Raw genomic sequence first — 16,436 nt, forward strand, 5'->3', positions numbered from 1 at the left:
AACTTAGACCTTTTGTAGAAAAATTGGATAACTTTACTGTTGCGAGAATTTTCTTGAAAAAATAAAGAAACTAAGTATTTAGGCATTATTTATTACCCATTTGTTTTTTCTGGTACCTATAAGATGTGGTACTTACATATAAGTAGTTTTTAGATTATGTTAAGTAATTTCTGTTATAGGTACGTTTCTTTAATTTAGTTTTATTTTCGGTTTGTTGCTAAATTCATCTCGAAACTTATTTCGGAAATCACTTTAAAAACACATTTAAAATTACAAACTGTCCAAATACTGACCTGCCGTAACTCTACCCACTTCCACCAATACTCGATAGCGCCATTATCGAACTCACTTGTTCATAAAACGAAACTTTAATCTCACTATGAATTCAACGGAGAAGTGACTTTGCAAATTAACTTTTACAATACAAAAACAATATCAATAAATAACCTATTAGACTAGCTAATGCAGGGATATTGGGTGCACGGTACACCCTTCTAAAGATTACCTAGTCAACCTAGGATCCTGTGCACGAATACATTGTTAACTACCTCCCAGTCCTCATTAGTCACAGCTAGTTGGAGACGCTGAACTATCAGCGCTCTGCGCTTGTAACTGGTTCAATGAAGTGGCGAAGCCATTTTAAAATTTCCGACCGATTTCACTCTTTAATGAAATACCTATCGAATGGAATATCAAGGACCTATGTACCTTAAAAAATCTATAGCTCTAGGTACCTACTTATAAAATAGAGAAAATATTTTTTTACCTTGAATAGACTCCGAAACTATTGGACCAATGTGAAAACATTTTTCATTTTAGGGAGTGACAGGCTTTTTATCTCAATTCATTTTCATTCCTATAGAATCGGAAACTATTTGAGAAAAAATGGTGAAAAGCTGGTGTTTAAATGAAATCATTCATAATGTTGCCTCTTGTTCTCAATTATATTTCCACTCAGTCCTTTTAACGGCTTTTAATTAAGCCATCCGAATAAAGCGAAGAAAGCACTTTACCTTTTATCGTTAAGCAAAAAATGCTCGTAAGTACCTTTTGAGAGGCTTGAGTGCGTATTTGTTTTGTAATTGCTAGGACAACGGTATCAAGTTGTTTCATTCGGGATTTTGAAGTATAGAATCGAGTTTGATCCTTTCAACCCTTCTGATTGAAGTATTTATCTCGAAAATAGACCCTACCTACTGGGGAAAAGGGTGATATGAGTACTCAAGTGATAGGGTTTCCAGGATATGGCACTAATTGATAAGAAATGTGTCCTAATTGGGCGCCAACGTATGGATTAATGGAGCGAAGGGTGTCGGATCGTAATATCTAGCTAATTGCCAATTTCGCCTTCGATCTCCGGTCTGCCGCCGTCGTCGGGACGGGCATGCACCATTACGTGCCTGTTAATTGCCTGGCTTCCTATTAATGCGGCCCGTACAAGCGAACATGCTATTTGTAGCGATATTAAAAATTAATTATTCAATTTGTTTCTGTATAACCTTATTGCATCACCTATGTAGTGCTAGCCTTACAACTCTATAGATACGTACTAGACCATTCCTGTATCATCTACATAATACTATGGTGGGTTTCCGTCGATTCCATTAACATTTTCTTTCGAAGTTCTACTTGTCTTGCGCTTGCACTAACGAAGTTAGCTAATGGTATACAGCGAGAGCGTGCAAAGATTTAATTTGTTACCTAACCTACCTCTCACCTTTAGTCTAAAAGCTAGGAACACTCAGGTACCTTGCAAAGTAGTAAATTAGGTACCTGTAAAAGGTACTCCGTGGTCCATGGGGACCGCAAAAAAACTTCCGCCCGACCCTCAAAAATTAATAACTCGTTAACGTTATGTATTTTTAAAACTAAAGTTGTACACTGAAATTATTCATTACAATGGGTACCTATTTTATTACCCTTCCGGCTTAGTGCCCCTTTCAACGCAATAGGTATGTTTATTTATGTAAGAGAACGAGTAAGGGAGCAAGTTTGTTCACTGCAATAGTTTCATACTATTTAATTAAAACCATTAGCTTGTCTTAACAACTCCCGTACGTAATTACCTACCGTACTTCCGTTTTTGAAATGTAGGATTAGTAAGAGGTTCATCTACTAACTTTAATATGTAAATACTTGATGTATTTCAAATGCATTTAGTGTAGTTAGGTAAGTTGCAATATAAAAAAATGGAGTTCGAAGCTGCACGATATAGTAAGCAAGGTCAAGGTTTAGATTCGAGGTTTTTTTTTTTTTTTTTTTTTTCAGGGGGGAAAATCATCCAATGACTTCTCGCCAGGGCAAAGCGAGAGGGAGTGTCAGACTCTTACTGACTAAAAACCACCCCGTTCCTACTCCTGCTTGTCGAGCCGGAGCCCCGGTAAACCCGCTAGGTAGTCCGCAGCTCCGGATTAACCATCAGCCCTACTGGGCCCCATCTGTGGTGGTCTGATGGCTCTTTGAGGCGCGCGCGGAACGCAACGCGCCGCACGCACGGGTCTGGTTCTGGTCGGGCGGCGAGCTACCCTTGCTCGCCGTCCGCAGACCCGCACTTACGGTGGCCGGAGATCGTCACGCGATCCCCGACGCCCGGAGTGTCTTTCGCGTCGGCTGGGGCGTGAGGAAGTTCGTTCCCTCACGCGTCCCGCCTCCTCCTTAGCTAGCATAACTGCTTCGCAGAAGGAGGAGACGGCATCCCAGTCCCCCTCGCTCCGCACCATGGTCTGAACCAAAGCCGGACGCGAGAGGTCGCCGTCGCCGATCACTTCCCTGAGGGCACGGCGGTGCTCAGCCCACGCAGGGCAGACCGCAACCGTGTGTTCCACCGTGTCCTCCGGGCGGTCTTCGCAGTGATGACACCCGGGCGTTTCCTCCCGCCCAATCAAAAACAGGAACCTACCGAAACTCCCATGTCCGGTAAGCACCTGCGTCAGGCGGTAGGTGAGGACGCCATGGCGCCTCTCTAGCCACTCCTCAAAGAGGGGACTTACCGCTGCAATGACAGCGAGCCCAGCCCTCGGTTGCGACAGTCGTTGCTGCCAATCCGCCATGAGATCGCGCCGGAGCTCGTCCCGCCACGCACTAATCTGGCGCGGCAGCGGAGTTTCGCCCCGGCGACGCGCGTCGGCGCGCAGACTAAAGACGCGCGCGAGCACTTTCGCCTCCAAATCCCACGGCGGTAATCCGGCAAGGAGGTTCGCCGCCTCCCCGGAGATCGTGCGATATCCACGGATCACTCGGATGGCCATGACCCTCTGGGACGTGAGCAGCGTCCGAGTTGGCCGCCGCATCAGGTTCGGCGCCCACACAGGGGCGCCGTAGAGGGCCATGGACCGCACGACCCCGCGTACAACCTCCGGCAGGAGGCATTTGGCCCCCGAGGTTGGGCAGGAGCCGCTTAAGCGCAGCCCCCGTCCGTTCCAACTTAGGAGCCAAACGTCGGAAATGCTCCACGAAGTTCCATCGACTGTCGAGGACGAGTCCTAGGTACTTCATCGTCGTCTCGACGCCGATGGTAACCCCTCCTGCCGTTATTTGGGACCCACCTGGAGGTGGCACGTTCCCGCGGCCATGAAAGCACATGGCCTCGGACTTGTGGAGCGCCACCTCGAGTCCCAATTGCCGGATCCTTGCAACGACTATCGCAACCGCTGTCGTCATTAAATTGGCCGCCGCCTGGTGCGACCTCCCGTGCGCTAGCACCAGCGTGTCGTCGGCGTAGCAGATTACGCTGACGCCGTTCGGGAGGTCGGTGCGCAACACCCAGTCGTAACCGATGTTCCACAGGAGCGGCCCCAAAACCGAACCCTGTGGAACACCGCGCGACATTTCTCGCCTGTTCCACTCGCCCTGGCGACCGGGGAACGTAACATACCTGTCTGACAGGTAGGCCTCGATTACACGACGGAGGTAGGTAGGCACCCGGTGGTACCGAAGTGCCCCTAGTATGCAGCTCCAGGGTAGGGAGTTAAAGGCGTTGGCGATGTCTAGAGACACCGCCACGACGACCTTACCCCTGGACACTGCAGTCCCCGTCGTGAGGTCCCTTACGCGCATGATGGCGTCCACCGTAGAGCGCCCTCTGCGGAAGCCGAACTGGCCATCCGCGAGGTCCGGCCCAAATTCGGACAAGTGCGCGACGAGGCGGTTCGAAATGATCCTTTCGAAGACTTTTCCCACCTCGTCGAGCAGCACAATGGGCCGGTACGCGGACGGAGAGTCCGCAGGGCGCCCTGGTTTCTTCACGAGGACCAGTTTTCCCGTCTTCCACTGAAGTGGAAACTGGCCCCTCTCCAAACATGCGCTGTAGAGACCTATTAATCGAGGCCCGAGAGCCTCCGAGGCCAGGACCCACGCCTTGCCATGCAGGCCATCGGGTCCTGGGGCGGTGTTCTTGGCGCCCATCCGGCGCACCGCCGCTCTCAGTTCTGCCTCGGTCACCTCCGGAACGATGTCGTCGTCGTCGTCGCTGTGGCCCGCATTGGGCACCGCAGGGGCGGAGTCATGGATGGAGGGGTAAAGCCCCTCCGTAGTCGGGGGAACAAGGCGCCGACCACTTCCTCCACGACCTCTGGCCGGAGACTCTGTGTCAGTGGGGGAGCCCAAGTGCGGAGTTTATCACGCACCATCCGATAGGGGCGCCCCCACGGGTCTCTGTTCAGAGTCTCCAGCATCTCCCGACGGGCTTCCTCCTTAGCCCGCCAGATCTCCGCTTTGAGGGCGGCCTTTGTCGCCTTGTATCCCTCGTACAACTCCGCCTCTCTAACCTCCGCGTCTGGAGGGAGGATACGGAGCCTGCGGTGCCTAGTGTACCGGCGGCGCGCAGCTACGCACGCACTGCGCAGAGCAGCCAGCTCTTGCGACCACCAGTACACCTGGCGTTTGCGCTGACCTGGCCGGACCCGGGGCATCGCCACGTCACATATTCTGGACATGGCGTCCTGGAGCCATCTTGCTTCCCCGTCAATGTCGGCAGGCCTGTCCGGTGGTATCACCCAGGCCTGCACGATTGCGGCTTCCAGGAAAAGCTCCCGGTCCAGCTGTCTTAGCGCCCAACGCGGGCCACATGGGGCCTGTCTGACTGGCGGGTCCGCGGACTCGGCGGAGACGTTGAACCGGATATACCGGTGGTCAGAAAACGTCTCCACCTCCTCCATAACGCGCCAGTCAACAACACGGGGTGACAGAGCGGGGCTGGCGAACGAGATATCCACCACCGACTCACCCTGCATCCGCACACACGTGGGGACAGAACCCCGGTTCAGGACGACTAGGCCTGTCTCCAGAGCCCAGTCTTCCACCATCCTACCCCGAACGTCAGTGAACCGGGAACCCCAAGCCAAGTTTTTGGCATTGAAGTCCCCGAGGACAAGTACGGGGAGGGAATGGAACCCGACGACGACGGCGACCAACTCCCTCAGGGAGTTGTGGAACTCGGCGAGAGTTCGGTTCGGAGAGAAATACACGCCCACCACAGCGATCTCTCCGAACCGTGCTGCGACACAACCCCGGCCTCTCTGAGCGTTCTCGAGAGTCGGGGTACCGGCGGCGGCCGACGAGATGATGGTCACCGAGCCGTCCAGATCCGCAACCCAGTGATCCCTGGGCGGGACAAAATACGGCTCGGAGACCACAGCAACATTGATCGACCACTGCGCTATGCTCTGGAGCAACAGGTCCTGAGCGGCGGCGCAGTGGTTGATATTCGCCTGGAGGAGGCGGAATGGATTCATTACTGGCAATCCATCACGACCTCCTCCTAGATTCGAGGTTAATTTTGCCCCTTATTACAATTGAAAATGTGTTTTATTTTAACAGGAGGAGGGTTGGAAGCTCAACCGCAACAACTATTACCAAGAAGGATGGCTGGCTACCGGGAACGTCCGAGGAGTGGTAGGAGTTACGTTCACATCGTCGCATGCGCGCCGGCCGCACGAACTGCCGCTGCGCACAAATTACAATCTGCGTGGACATCGATCTGATGTGAGTATTACTTTATTTATTATACACCATTCAAATATTTTCCTATAAAAGGAAATTTTGGCGGATCAAAAGTACAAACAGTTCCCAGTCAGTCCATTCAATTGTGTTTTTTATACGGTTTCACAAAATGAACTCATTGTAGTCCCTTCTCTAGGTATACGTATGTCGTATTGATCCCGATCCAGTCCCTCGAGTACCTACTTTTTTACAAAAGCAATGTACAATGTAGAAAAACCTCATCGATTTTCTATTTAGGTCTGGTCCAATGTAGGTCCGGATTCTGCCCTGACCTAAAAATTAGCTATCCATTTGAATCTGCCAAAAGAGAAATTTAATGTTTTTGACGTAGACACAATGTAAATCCCAGTTTAATTTCGAGTCACGATCCTCATAATGGTTTCAGAATGGATGTGACTGCCGTAAAATGTCGGAACACTGACGTAACACGTGAATTGTTTTGAGGCCCGTCGAATGCACATTTCGTATAAAGGAAGTATTGAATGTAGCAAACGGCATTAAAATTGTTTGTGACCTTTGTGTTAGCCAAGAAATCGACGTTCTAATCTCGATGGGAATCTCAGTAAGTGACATCGCGTGATGGTATCTCGTGTACCAGACTACCAGGACAAGTTTAACTCTGTACCTATGTATTTGATTGGACTAACACAAACTACCTTAGCCACATAATAGTAGCGAGACCTGCTTCGGAATTTGAAACATTTTCTTCACATTCACATTTTCATCACGGTTTTTGTGGAGATACCTAAGAGCACTCATTAAGATTTCCTTTTACGAATGCTTTATTGAAAATTTCTTGTACAACCATTAAATATCCACTTTTCGCAAATAATGGGCCGATTACAAAAGATTAGGTATGCAGTCATGGCTTTACTTAAATGTAAATTATTTATTTTAAATACTACAAAATGTATACTTTTCAGTTAGGTAATAATATACGGAACTCCTCTTTTATGAGAAAAATCGCGTTGGAATTGAACTTGCGACCTATTCACGTTAGAAAGTTCGGTCTCTAGTCTTGTTGAAATGTGGCGTCAGTAGATAAGCGAATGCTTTCAGCTACACGGTCGTGGTTTGCGCATTGCCGTTAAATACGTTTTACAAAATAAATAAAAGGAGCCCGCGGTCAACTGAAACAGACGTGAAAGGAGATGAACGTGGGATGTTGGAGCGTAAAGCTGTACTTAAAATATCATAAATAATTACTACGGCGGAGACAAAAATACTGTGAAGTACAAAAGTTTAATGAGACCTGTCGTGTATGAATTTGCGACTAATGGCGCTTGTGAGAACTAAGTTTTGTTGCCATATTGGGATTATTTTTAGTGACAAATGATTGGACATTAACCTTTTTCAAAGCTACACTGATTGGATAGACAGCCTAACGCTACATTAACACATCTGGTTGGCACAAAGCGATTAAACATTTAAGTTATATTGCTTCTCTACGATAGTCTCGCTCTCAATAAAGTAGTTGAAGAAAAGTGGGCGTAATTAATCTACGCACGCTTCTTCCTACTCCTTCGAAGAAAAACAGGAAAAAGTTACACGATATTCTACTTTTGAACACAAAAGGAAAAATTATTAAAAAAGTTGAACAAACAAACAAATAAAATGTCGTCTTATCATTATAATTACCGTGTATCCGAGTCTTCATTAAAATCAACTTGTTTACGGTCTATTCGGGATTGTTTGAACAGCGATTTAATATTGTTCCTCAACGAGCGAGTCCTTTGTCTTCTATTTGTTCTTGTGCCATAATAGTCTCTTGTACATAACATAATTGAACATTTTGAGATCAATCAGTAGGACAATCAAGTAATCAAGTTGTTTGACAAACAATGAAACACGTATTTGTCACATTCAATGATGTTCCTCTCAATAGGATGTTGGTCTTTATAGTTACCTCGTGGTTCTTGCAGTTTATTCAGGTGTCTCTGACATCAACGTCGATATGGCACCAGGTGATCGGTAAGATTCCAACAGTTATCAGAATAATATAAAAAAATCCCAAGTTATACACTTTTTGAATTACAGTGACTTATGTGTTATTCACAAAAAAAGTACACTCTGTGCCAGTCTATTGTCTCTTGTTGTATAAATCGTTATTTTTTCGTCCGTGTTTTTGTTTACTTTATCCTGATAGTGCTTCAGTAATACGGAATGATAAATTCTGAGCTAACTGCTTTAGTTTTTTTTTTTTTAATAATAAGAATAATTTATTGATCAGAAATTACATACAATGCTTTGAATGCTGGAACTCACACTAGGATTCCCTGTGTCGTGAGTTCCAGGCTCCTTCGTTTCGTTGTCAGTTATATCTAGACACACGGCAGTGTGTCCGCCAAGTTCGAGCAAAAAACCGACACACCGGCCGTGGGTTATATTACACGAACCATTTCGGGCCAAGTTCGACCCACCTATAACTCAAAATCTATTTTATCTACGCATATGAAATTTCTAGTATCTGTCGAGATCTACTTACTTATCTAAAATACAAAATTTCATTAATGTACCTATTGTAGGTCTTGAGATATTGACGTCAGAAAATCGCTATTTTTACTATACACTCACTGACTGACTGACTCACTCACTCATCAAAAACCTAGACCACTTCCAATGGTCGTATTGACTTGAAATTTGGCATGGAGGTAGGTCTTTAGGTCAAGGTAAAGGAAAAAATCTGAAAATGGCCAAGTGTGAGTCGGTTTTAAAAATAATGAAGGTGTAAATTCATACCCCTAAGGAACTAAAACAAAATTTTTATCAATCTTCCAATGGTCGTACCGACCTAAAATTCGTTACGAAGGTTTGTATTTAGTCAAAGTAAAGTAAAATAAGAAAAAAAGAAAATAAACCTTACAAAAATAAATGAAATCCCACCCAAAACATAAATGTGAAAGGCTGCCAAGTTCGATAATATTGGAATGCTTCGCCTATAAAAGAAGTGAGATCTAAATAAGTACCAAGTTCCATACACAGACCTCAGTTAAAAATGATATAACTTGGCAAGTTTTAATAGAAAATTATATACTTGACTCATTGCGTTTAGTAGGTTTATAACAAAGTGTGTGAAAACTTGCCAACTTGTTATATCATTTTTAACTGAGGTCTGTGTATGGAACTTGGTACTTATTTAGATCTCACTTCTTTTATAGGCGAAGCATTCCAATATTATCGAACTTGGCAGCCTTTCACATTTATGTTTTGGGTGGGTTAATTAATACACAAATCATATGCTCTTCCGTTACATTAAATCACTTAAACTAGATTAGTTTGTGTTAGCAACTTAGCACCCACTCGAAAATAGGACCACACAAATAATAAAAACAGTAAGGCTTGCTTATAATTAATTAATAAATAAATAAATATATATATATATATATATATATATATATATACTAATATATATATATATATACTAATATATATGATTTTTTTTTTTTTTTTTTTTAGGATATGATGTCTTCTGTCATGTCATAGTCCAATGTACGAAGCCATTTCGTGACCACAGATTTACATTTAGTTGGTGTTAGCTGCAGAATATTGTGTCGATCATTAAGTTTTTTATAAGTGGAAAGTGTCGATCATTAAGTTTGGAAAAGGATGTAATTTTTTAACAAACCAAGTACTTATTTAAAAGTTTATCTCAAAAGACCATTGTTTGTTCCTATACCTGGCCATAATTAGCATAATGTCCCTTCCTTGAACTTACTGGGAAGTAAATACAGGTAGCACAGTTGCTAACAATCGATTGGAGTCAAGAAACGGCGCCAGGTGTTCTTTGAAAGAAAGAACAGGAAGCATTTTGCGATCTTAATTAGAACAAGTACTTTATACTTGAGTGAGAGAAAATTGATTCTAATCATTTCATTACTTGTTAATTTTGGACCTCGTATTTTATATAGGGCTTATGGAATTGGGGTAGGTACAGTACAGAGGTACATATTATTATAGATTTTTTGTCAACAACACCTATTTAATATCATTTCTATAAGAGAAAAGGAAAGACGATTACCTAACGGGGCTGACTATGTTCTTGACCGAAAAGTCTCTAAAACAATATAAAATAAAAAAAAAGAAAAGACATGAATTATTTTTTAACGTGATCAGTCGTGTTCTTTTTTTATCTTTTATTTAAGGGGCTTTTATTCTATGAACATGCCAGCCCCATTGATTCATAAGTAAGCAATACAACCACACCTAATATACTAGGGCATAAGTAGCAGGATATCACTGACGCGTGAACACCTTAAATAAGTTGATGGCAGCAGATGAAACAGGATTTACTAAAGTCTTTAAACAGGCGTGTTCTGAAACTAATTGATATCATATGACACAATCAAAATAGGGCTGCATAGTTTGCCTGTAACAAAAGAAACACGGCAACTCTCGCAGCAATGAGTGGACTTCGTTACGTTCAAAAGGCCAAGTCCTCGACCGTAGTAATATATGACTTTGTTTTAAGCCCCACCCTATCGTGTTTAAGTGGCACTCGCCCTGGCCTCCAGTGGAGCCCTTTTATATTTACCCAAGCATAATATTTGCAAAAATAACACTTAGGTTCTTGGTTCGTGCCTACTTATTCGTTCAAGTGTGGTGTCAACGTGCTGTTAATAATACTAGGTCACAACAACAGACACCTGCAGCCGACAGGCAAAAATGTAATTAAGGGACTTGGTAACTTTTTGTTGATCAATTCGTTACCGACATATAGTATTGTGGGAATGATTACTTTCTTTGTTTCATGAGGTACCTACAAGGTATGTAGAATTTGTTCTGTTTGGCTGTTGATTCCTCTTTTTCGCTATCGCAACACAATCTTTTCATGACGTTTAAATCTTTTTTTGGATTTTGCCTAATATTAACCAGTTATTTTAACAAAGCTCTAATTAAATTCGATCATTATTTTACCTCATCATATCATAAAACACAATACGAAACTAACAACAACTTACTTCCTAAATGAATGTAGACATAATAAATATACCTGCGTACTCTATCTTGTGAGCAAAGAAGCCTTACAGACATACCGAGACTATTTTAGATACCAGAGCTCACACTAATTTAACTAGGTATAGTCACAGACGGGTTTATACATCCTCATAAATTTGATGTTCCCGCTGGAGTCGCGGGCCTTGTGTCAAACGTGTGATTGTTGGCAGTGTGCGTAACATTGGATTCCTTCGCATCCCGACAGTTTCTGTAAGTGGGTGTAACTTATATGGAGCGGAGCTACCAAGGGCACGTGGAATGTGTAATAACATTGCCTTTCGAACAAGACGAGTATAATCTTCAAATATAAATACACGTTTTTACTGCCTATCTTGAGTAGCTCAAGAATGTTTATACAGCCAATTGGATAAACAGGAATTTCCTTTATGTTAATATTGTTTTCGCTCTTCTACTTGAACAGGCAAAGCTGTAATCTATCAGTGGCCATAAAGTTTATCGGCTTTTATTGGGGGCCAATACTTCCTTTTCCCGTCTTCCTACTATAGTTTATTTTCTTAGTTTGGAAGATATCGTGTCGTAAAGATCGTTGTGTCGACATATGCTATCAAAACTTCAACGTAATTAGTCCGAAAGGTTATGTCCAGGAGTTAGGAAGACGGATTGCATCTGGTCCATCGCATCGCTCAAACTAACCTCGAACACTGCCCGCCGCCGCGCTCCGACACCAATCAATTACCCCCCTCTATAACTAGTGCTGAAACTCTGGCGTTAACTAAATCCTCGGCTACTGGATCTAATTAATCGGGCTTTTGAAAAGAAAATATAGGGGTAATCAAGCACCGAATGAAAAACTGTAATCTAACTTTATTTTGTCGTCAATCATAAAGAAAATGCAAGCTTTAGATAGAGCATTTCCATTCCATTTCATTAACGGAATGAGTGAGCACGACTGAATGTCTTGGTACGATATACACAGTGGGGTACCTACAGGCAACGAGTACTACACTTAGTACTGCACCTTACTTAATTAAAACTACGTACGGTAATTAATCCAGAGCTGTCACTAGAGTGGATTCTTGGCGCTGGATGTACGAGCGACGAACAAACACATCGTACTCGCAATGTTCTCGTAGTTAATGTTCAAGTTGATAAATTAAAAAGTTAGGGTCGTGTGCTTGACGTCGTTATACTTTTTCTGCAAAAATATGGTGGGAACATTATGCTGATGCTTGTGAAACATTGAAAATTGGAGTTTGCAGTATAGTTCTTATCTAATTATGAAAACTGTCAGCTGCTTTCATAATAAATGAAGACCAACATGGTAGATTATATGTATGTCTATATATAAAAATCAATTGCTGTTCATTAGTCTCGCTAACGAGAACGGTTGGACCGATTTGGCTAATTTTGGTCACGAATTATTTGTGGAAGTCCAGGGCAGGTCTAAAAGGTGAGAAAACATGTTTGAGGCGGTACGAATTTTGCCCGGTCAGCTGGTTATTAATAAAGCATTCTTAATATCTAATCTTATTATTTATTTTTACCATTAACTACCACACACAGATCATCCGAGCCCACAAACTCTAAATGCTACCTATGTACATAAGTAAATAATACGTTGATGTTCTCTATACAAGTACTTACACATGCGTCATTCGTTTTATATCTATCAAGGAAAGATTCCAAGCGTATCGACATTACGAGAAGTAGTAATTAACTTGGATTTGTGAGAAATTAAGTAGATTTATTAGTGCGTTAATTTTCTATGTATGTATGTATGTATGTACTTAATCCTTACTTACCTCCGCCCACGGCTGAAGTCGTTATTTAGTTGTTTCTAGTACATAATTGAGACAGATCCTTTGTAGCTGTAATTATAAGTGACATACTTGTCGTATGCCCGACATTTAAGATGTGTGTTGAGGCAGCTAAATGTTTAGATTATATTTAAGAGCCCCTGGTGTTATGTCTATAAATAAATGTCTTATTAGTTTTATCCTATGAAGTACCTATTTCTTAAAATAGTGCCAATATTTTTGAATGCTAGCTACCTTACCAGCAGAGATTCTAAATTGCAACTGAACGGATATCACGGCTACATTCATCTCCCATCTAATGTATTATTAACATTAACTCTCCTAACTTTTGTCCAACTTGGATAAAGTCGGTACTGAGTTTTAAAAAGGGTTCAACGAAACGTTAATATTTTACACAAAGCCTACCCTCCATAAACCTCTCTTCATTCCAGGTTTGATGTGCCATTTGGCAGTGGACCTGGCTACTTATACTTGATCTAATTACCTGTACCAATCCGTTTAAATTCAGATCTATTTAAAGCTTTACTAATTTTTTTTTTGTTAACCAGGTGATCCTGGTAAAATGGAACGAGCCATACCAGAAGTTGGCGTCATGCGACAGTAGCGGAGTGATCTTCGTGTGGATCAAATATGAAGGTCGTTGGAGCATCGAGCTGATCAACGACAGAAGTACTCCAGTCACGCACTTCTCTTGGTCACACGATGGACGGATGGCACTCATTTGTTATCAGGTACGTGTAACTCGTAGGTACTCGTGAGAGGTACTGATCTGTGGACGGCGAGCTTCCTTTGCTCGACACGCACAACTAGAACCAGACCTTAGTAACACTAAATTCAAATTCTTTATTTGCCTTCCTTAATGTGGTATACATAAGTTTACAATTAACTAACACTACGTCGCTTGTCGAATATCACCAAGTAGGATCGTCGACTTCCTGGGGGAGGTCGCCGTATAGGTATGGAGCAGTACAAAAGGGCGGTTTTTATTCAGTAAAAGATTGACACTCCCTTTCGCTTCACCCAGGGCGGTCATTTAATAATGTTCCACTCACAAAAAAAGCACGTGTTAGAGAAACGAAATAAAATGTAGTAGTATGAAAATTCCTAAAATACTGGAAAGGTTAGCCTGACAGAATAACAGACGATGGTCCGGTGGAAAATCCAGCCAAAGTCCCAAACATAACGTATCTACTTAATTTACGTGCTTACCCAGGCTCGGGAGTGAAACATCGCCCAATACAAACAGTGGTCCCCTACAGTTAATTTATTGATAGAAATATCTGCGGACGACAAGTCCGACGTAATTTTCCGCACACATTCAAACAAGCGGGCGGCGCGGCGACCGACGCTAACCAAATAAATGCATTACATATACTTTTTACATAGGTAGTCCACAGGGTTTCTTCCCGAACTAATACTTTCTTTGAAATTGGTTACCTAGAAACCCTTACGAAGTCCATAAAGGGATTTATTGCCTATCTGTCGAGGCCGCAACAATCTTCAAGAATTTCTAATTTGATACTCCGCAGAGGGTTGCTATTATATGGAATCATGTATTCATGTGATGTGAACTAAAAGGAAAAGAGTCCGTCTATTACGAAGAAATAAGTGCTTGTCTAGTTTACCGAATGCTTTAGGCCTTAATTAGAACATTATTTCAAGTTTGTTAGAAAGACTACGACTATTTAATTCCTTTGCATAAATATTAATGAAAGCGTTACCTCTAAAATTCTATATAGATTATTTTATGAATATGCAAATTAAACTGAATTTGTATGTTAAATTGTTATGTAGGAATTAAAGTATATCGTTCAGGTATACGTTACCTAAATGGAACTGAGTTTGTTCAGAAACCTTTCAGTGCAGGCGGGCTCGTTTCTAAAACTATGTTTGGCGGCCTTATGTAAGCAAATTGGATATACATCATACCTATTGCTCGGTAGCGGGTACCGTATTAAAGCGGAACGGGCAAAAAATAAGGCTTTGCCAATAGAAAGGTCATATTTTGTTGAATATAGTTTTTTTTTCTGAATTGGGGTTGTTATGAATAATTTAACGAGTTTTAGATTAGGTCGTATTCGTTCGTGTTCGGTCGAAATGTTTGTTTTGAGATAGTACCAATCACCAACTGGTTGTTACTATTTCAGAATAAACATTTCAGTAATCACTATCCGTAAGATGTCAAAACAAAGGAGATAGTCTCAACTGTCCTTCAATTAGTTGATCACGTTGACGAATTATTGATTTGTTATCAAAGTATCGTCGCACCAACAATATGTCAGTTCAATTACGCCACGTGGTGTGCATCCACGTGAATTTGGAGCAAAACCTCCGCCGGATCAGTCGAAATGTCGCTAGCAATTTGCTAAAAGGCTTCTCCGTGACACCGGCTGGCGGACGTTACGTGACACCTCTGAACACAAACAAACGTGAAGCGTGCTTAGAAAGGTGTGCCGATTTTGCGGGGGCGTGCTCCGATCTCAGTATTACTCGTCATTGTCTCAGTTGTCGTCTTCAACATACTTCAATTTGTAGGACATGATGTTTATAGGTCTCCTCTATGCTAGCGAGTTGATCTAGTCGCAAATTACGTAATGCACTGTCGGTGAAGCCATTATTTGATTTATTAGGTCTAGATTAGTACGCACTCGCAGGTAGGATATAGGGGGATATAGGTTTAGTTGTAGGTATTTGTTCTAAATGATATCAGACAAATAAAACGGTACTGACTGGTAATCTGATATTGACGTATCCATAAAGCTGGTCGTAATATTTCGTATTTGTACATACGGTTGTTTCTGTAGCTATACACAAGACACTCGTATTAGGTATATATAGTTCACAAAGAGCGTCTTCCATTGTCTTCAGTGTGACAGTGTCTACGAATAACTGGAACACACAGGCCTTGACAATATGATTTTTGGCACAGCTCCTCACTGGGTTCTTTTTATGCTAATATTGGCTGGCGACCCAACACGGTAACACCCCTTGTATTGATGGAAAAGTTTTGCAGGCTGACAATAAAAACTGTGAAATCGGTTAGGGACGATAAAGTTTGTAGCGGCTGCGGGTCCAATCCAATTTATTATAACATCACGGCGATCGTGAGCGTTATAAGAGATGAAATCTTTCGGGTTGATTGATAGCCTATTTTCTGCGGTTTACGGGCTTCCTTTATTGTTACATCCTTTCGTACTTATTTCTCCGTCTGGTCCTCGTTTCGCAGATTGAATGTGGACTGCGGTAGATACATTTCTATAGCCATTCTTGAATCGCTTTATGCGTTACTTATAAATATCAGATCAAGTAACTAGAAATCATGCTTAGTAAAATTTTCTCTAAGTTATTATTGCTTTATTCGGTAGTACCTACATATGTGGTTTAATGATTGTTTAATTAAGTAACAATATGTAATTCACGTTGCGGTGCTACCTTCGTTACGTATTATTACGAATGCGAACAAAACATTTACACTAATTACTTAGGTAAACATTTCAGGCAGCTTTTAGAAGCATGTGTTGTATTCCGCTGAGAGGTATTTACACGTCGTACATCGGTAACAAGGCTTAATTTTGTACGCTTTTAATTTAGAAGTCATTCTAATAATAACGTTTTGAAGGCTGAAAATATCATGGGCGCAGTAAATAATAGTAAATGTTGTTT

General features: G+C 42.3%; 1 protein-coding gene across 2 annotated transcripts in view; it reads left to right on the top strand.

Annotated features, from left to right (window-relative positions):
• LOC118268409 (tubby-related protein 4) overlaps positions 1 to 16,436 on the top strand; it is a 28,846-nt gene that overhangs the window by 1,592 nt on the left and 10,818 nt on the right. For both annotated transcript variants that reach the window (XM_035582877.2, XM_050706636.1), the window contains exons 2-3: positions 5,818 to 5,982; positions 13,322 to 13,504. In XM_035582877.2, coding sequence (XP_035438770.2) covers positions 5,818 to 5,982; positions 13,322 to 13,504 — 348 coding nt within the window. The remainder of the gene's footprint in view (positions 1 to 5,817; positions 5,983 to 13,321; positions 13,505 to 16,436) is intronic.

This window comes from Spodoptera frugiperda, chromosome 29 (genome assembly GCF_023101765.2).
Source record: "Spodoptera frugiperda isolate SF20-4 chromosome 29, AGI-APGP_CSIRO_Sfru_2.0, whole genome shotgun sequence".
NCBI lineage: Eukaryota > Metazoa > Arthropoda > Insecta > Lepidoptera > Noctuidae > Spodoptera > Spodoptera frugiperda.